This window comes from Plasmodium cynomolgi, chromosome 9, assembly GCF_000321355.1.
Source record: "Plasmodium cynomolgi strain B DNA, chromosome 9, whole genome shotgun sequence".
NCBI classification, from domain to species: Eukaryota; Apicomplexa; class Aconoidasida; order Haemosporida; family Plasmodiidae; genus Plasmodium; species Plasmodium cynomolgi.
The window spans coordinates 947,360-952,575 of record NC_020402.1 but is presented as its reverse complement, the minus strand read 5'-3'; the positions used below and the strand labels follow the sequence as shown (position 1 = coordinate 952,575).

Sequence of the window (5,216 nt, the reverse complement as noted above, 5' to 3'; positions counted from 1 at the left end):
TTTTTGTTTAAGGTTTTTTTTTTTTTCCATCTTGGATACTTACTCAACCATCTTCCCAATACCTTTTTCACGTCAATTATTTTTTTTTTTCCCCCCCCCCTTGTTTAACATCACCGCTTTTAAGCAAAAATTTCGGCTTGCCACCCCTCCGCGTAAAGGCACACTTTGGCAAAATTGCAGCTATACCCAAAGGGCAGGAACAGAAAGGGGAAAAGGCAGGGGGCCCTTTTTTTTAACCGATCTGCTGCCTGGTGGAAGGGCTACGACCGCGAGACATTCGCCAAGTCGACGCGCGAGAAAACGACGCATGAGCACTTGTTGGCAGTGTTGTTAGCGCGTGAACAGGGATGGTCACCAAGCTGATTAAGTTCATTGTCCTGAGGCCCAGGGGGATCCCCCAAAATTTGGGTAACCCAGCGAGAGGGGCAGCGAGAGGGGCAGCGCGGGATGGCGAGAGGGACGGCGAGAGGGACAGCGCGCCCACATGAGTGGATGCGAACACGGGTAGATATTACCCGAGTAGAGGGGGAGGCGCCTTTGGGGACACTCTCCCAGTTCGCCTGTAGTACCTACGGAGGACTGGTGAATGGGTCACCCGCACGCTGAGTTGATCACCCCTTGTGTGAGCATATCGCTATGTGAGAGCGTCCAGCTGTTTGTACCGCTTAGCTGCGATTTGTTCTTTTCGCCTCTCCGCGCTTGCACATCCGCGTAACGTGGGTACAGCCCAACATGTCACGTCGCGTAACGTCAGGTCACTTCACTTCACGTCACGTCGCGTCACTTCACGTCACGTCGCGTCACTTCACGACATGTCTCCTCTCCACTCTTCCACCTACCCCACAGAACTGGAAGTGAACTGCAACGAAGTCATAAAAAATGTGAAGGAGAAATTATTTTGGGAAGACCTAAAAAAGGGTAAGTACTCGAATTGTAAAAGGGGAAAAAAAAAAAATAAAATGACCCCCTTGCGCTTGTCTTTTCCTTTTCCCTTTTTTTTTTTTTTTCTGGAGAGGTTAAGTGGCAGCTGGCTGCATGTACTGCCATCCCTTCAGTGTGTGCAACCCATTAAATTTGCGTTTTCATCTCTACATGGTGAGTTACCCCCGCCCTCCTTTTTTTGGCAGAGTTGAACGTTCGATTTATCTATATGGGAAAAATCCTTGATGACAAAAAAAAGCTGGAGGATTATTTAAGTCATTATTACAAGGACTTGATTTATAATGGCAAGCCAAGTTCATCTGGGTATCAAAATAAGAAGGATGGTCTTGGGGGTGCGAGTGGGATGACCAAAGATATGAACATGAAAAATGGTTCCAGCTGTTCCAAGGAGAGCTTTCTTAATATCCCCATTACAATTCACGTGAAGATAACGGAAAAGTCGACCTCCTCCAAGAGTGGTAAGTTGCGCGGAGGGGAGGAGACACGCATCGTGGACGAACCGTACCGTTTGAAGCCTGTCCGTTCCCCTCTCGTACGCACGAAATATGCCTTTTTTTTTTTTTTTTATTTGCCCCCCCCAATTCGCTTCCCCCCCTTGCAGACCACCTCGATGGCAAGAACATCAACACGACGCTGGCGCAACTCAGCCTGATAATGTTCGTCTCGCTTCTCTGGATGTATCGATACAACTACGCTGAAGCATTCCCCGTTTTCTCCTCCATCGTACTGTGCATTTTCACGGTTTTGATTGTGAGTCTTCTTTTTTACAGTTATATAATAATATTTTTTCAAGTTTTGTTTAAGGTGATGGCGGTAGCGTACCATTTGGTGAAGCAGAGCACGGTGCGCGTTTTGACCTACATCAACGAGAGGAAGGCCAAACTGTTTGTAAGGAGAGAAGCGACGGGAGGAGGTGCGGTCGTTAAAGAGAATTGACCGTGCGTGGCTGCTTCATCGGTGCGTGCTGTTTCTGCATCTCGTTACACCCGCTTTCTTCCAATAGAAGGACTGTCCTTTTTCGCGACTGCGCGCGAGGCAGACCGCCTGCGCCGCGTATTGTTTTTTTGTGTGCACGCATGAGTGTGCAAGTACGTTCGACCCTACCGATGTGTTTATATGCACACGTTCACGCGTCTATGTGTTTTGTGTTTCTGTTTATGTTTGTGCCGTTGCTCGTGGGCCCGCTCGTGAAGCAATCCAAATGCGGATTTTATCGCCCCTCCTCCATCTTCATGGTACCTTCAACCAATCGATAATTCGAATGGGATTTCTCCTGCCTCCCTCCAGCTCCGCCCACCTTTTACAAGCACCACGACTTTACTGCAGGTGCGTGAATCGACCTAGGGCGCAGCACTCGAGGGAGATATACATATGTGTACTTATATGAGCAAACACGCACCATGTATATACAATGTCTGCCTTTCGCGTGTTTGTTTTTCCGCCTTTCGACATGCACCCCTTCGAGGAGATAGTGTGTGCATGTCCCTACATCGTATGCTTGATTAAAAAAAAAAAAAAAAACGCTACTAAAAGAGGACCCCGCTTTTTAAAAGATTGGCATTCGACGTGCGGATTGGCAGTGACGTTGTGTGTGGCGTAGAATTGATGGTGGGCCGCTTTCATTTCCGATTGGTCATGAATTTTTTTTTTTTTTACAAGAGCAGCTATTGCAAGTGGCTGGCAAACATTTTACTAGCTGCGCCTTTCACGAGTGGGGGTGAAGGACTCAACGGGAGTTGGGGCAATTTGGAGTTGCTTTGAAAAGGGGCGCCCACCACAAGGGGTGGGAAAAAAGGGAAAAAAAGGGGAAAAAGGGGAAAAAAGGGGAAGAATTCCGTTGTGGGGAGGCAAAAAAGGGAAAAAATTCCGTTGTGGGGCGGCAAACTGGTGGAGTCAACATGGTTGAGTCGGCGGGGCGGGCCGACTGGACGAGCCCACCACGTCGGGGGCACCGCTCCACCTGGCTACTTCCAGCTAGCGCTACTGGAAGGCCCGCATGAAGGCCACCAAGTTGCACTCGCGCGCCTGGCGGTTGGCCTCGGCGACGGCCCTATTGACGCTGTCCACGACGTTCCTGGAGTCCTCGTCCCGGGGAACGACGGAAGAAATATCCTCGTCATTGGTGTAGAAACCGAAGCGGTTGTTTATGGCAACATACAGTTTGAGCAACTCGGCGTAGTCCTCCTGATTCAGTTTGTTCAAATCGAGTCCACACTTGGAAATGATTGCTTTGACTTTGTTGACTTCCTCCTTGTTCACCACGAACTGCTTCACGTACCCTTCCTTCTTAAGTTCGTACTGTGCAAGGATGTTCTTAACAAGGGGGTTCTGTGTGTCCAACTGCTTGACAAAGCTGAGTTGGTTCTTCACATGCTTAATTAACGTGTCATCCTGTGTAATACCCTTTATATTGTTAATACTGTCATTAAGGATGGAGTTGTAAAAACTGGGGTCGTTCTCCACTTTTTGGTATGTCATTTTTACGATCTCTTGGACAAGGATTTGCTGAAGTGAGTTTTTATACTTAACTTCCGCATTGTACATTTCGTTAAGTTTTTTTTCCAACTGTTCGTGAATTCTTTTCCTTTCCTCATTTATGTATGCTCTCCTGTATTCCCTAATCAATTCACAACAGTATTTCTTAAAGTTGGTCAAGTTCGCACTACACTCTGTGTCCTTCGAATACAGTTTCAGTTGGTCATATAAAACTTGTTCTGCAGCTAGTTGGTTCTCCTTATTCTGTTCCATCATAATTTTTTTTTCTTTATTTAGGAAGTCCCAAATATCTCTGTAAAAATGAGAAGCTAGCATGTAGAAAACGCTGAAAAAAGGGATTGTCTTTGACAGAAACCAAGCGTTACTCAACACCACGTTATTTAAACCAAAGTAGAGAAAAACAAAAATAAGACCATATGATGACAACAGGTTTTTTTCTTTCATATGTTTTATGTGAAATAATTTCTCCGGATTTTCACTTCTTTTTTTGAGACAAAATTTATACACTTCTTCTTCCTCCAATTTGAACAGAGCAGCAATTTCGGGATAATGGAATTTATAGCTATTCGTAAATGCTAAATCTAGTGCATTCATTTCTTTTACAGAGTATCCATTTAGGAACATCACCTCAAGTAGTTCCTCCTTTGTTAGGTAAACATCCTTTTGTGTTGTTAGTCCACTTTCACATCTCTTTGCAAAGTCGATAAAATCTTCATTTCGATTTTCCATCGATGTTATTAATTTTAAGTAACGAAGAAAGATTGGTACCTTTTTTGTGAATGTAAAGAGTTCATCTTTGCTGGGACGTGAGAGATACAGGTCGTCGTACTTTACGTTACTGATGTGTGGTAGACTAATTCGATACTTGGTGTATACATACTCCTTTAGCATTCCACGGCTGTTGTTTGTGTAGTGCCTCCTCAGGGGGGCCACTTCCCCCCGGATCCTGCCCTTCACGCGCAGCATCTCGCCTCGGGCGGGGGGCACACAGGGAAGCGACTTATTTGGAGGGAGCCCACAGGGCAGCGACTTATTTGGGGTAAGCCCCCACGGAGGAAGCCTATTCGGAGTGCTCCTACCGGGGAAGCGCTGGCTACTAACGTGTGCGCTCCTATGCCGAAACATGCGGCGAGGAGCTTAAAGGGGAAGGGGGGGAAAAAAAATTACACCGCTCACCACGCGGAAGAAAAATTCGCCCGTTCGCTTCTTCGCTAGTTTGCTTCTTCGCTCGTTCGCTCCTTCACTCCTTCACTCGTTTGCTCCTTCACTCGTTTGCTTCTAATCAGGAGAAGTGCCTCACAAGTTGGCCAGATGAGATCGTATGCGATTCGTTCTCGCGCCAAATGATACAGAAGGAGGTACGCGGGGGGTGGATGTTTTGCCACTACTCGTTTTTGCTTCCTGGGAAGATGCGCCCCTTCGCCGCTCTGCACATGGTGATGCCTGTCGATTGGGGCGAGTTTTGCCGATTGGGGCGATATTTGTCGATTTTGTCAATTTGCGTCAATTTTTGGCCGCAAACGCATGGCGGGAAGGCACCTTACCTTTGTCGTAATTTTTTTTTTAATTACCCGGGGGTACAGCGGTGGGCACAGAGATGTGCACAGTGCATATACATGTGCACATACCACAGAAGTTAAGCTTGCTTCTTTCTTCTCCCGTTTGCGGTTGGCTCAGGAAGCGCAAGTTTTCCTCTACTCCATCTACGCGCTACCCAAAATACAGAGTTTTTTTTTTTTTTTTTTTTTTTTACAAACATTTTTCCCTTGCATGGTCTA

The 5,216-nt window shown here is 46.6% G+C and overlaps 2 protein-coding genes across 2 annotated transcripts; one reads left to right on the top strand and one right to left on the bottom strand.

The window, feature by feature from the left end:
* Positions 1 to 347: 347 nt before the first annotated feature.
* PCYB_093130 (hypothetical protein) lies at positions 348 to 1,878 on the top strand (the record flags this gene model as incomplete). The annotated part of the gene is made up of 4 exons (XM_004222427.1): positions 348 to 408; positions 847 to 918; positions 1,128 to 1,400; positions 1,544 to 1,878. The coding sequence occupies 4 exons, from the start codon at positions 348 to 350 to the stop codon at positions 1,876 to 1,878; spliced, it is 741 nt and encodes a 246-aa protein (XP_004222475.1).
* Positions 1,879 to 2,922: 1,044 nt separating this feature from the next.
* Positions 2,923 to 4,404, bottom strand: PCYB_093120 (hypothetical protein; the record flags this gene model as incomplete). The annotated part of the gene is made up of 2 exons (XM_004222426.1): positions 2,923 to 3,016; positions 3,611 to 4,404. The coding sequence occupies 2 exons, from the start codon at positions 4,402 to 4,404 to the stop codon at positions 2,923 to 2,925; spliced, it is 888 nt and encodes a 295-aa protein (XP_004222474.1).
* Between the last annotated feature and the right edge of the window lie 812 nt (positions 4,405 to 5,216).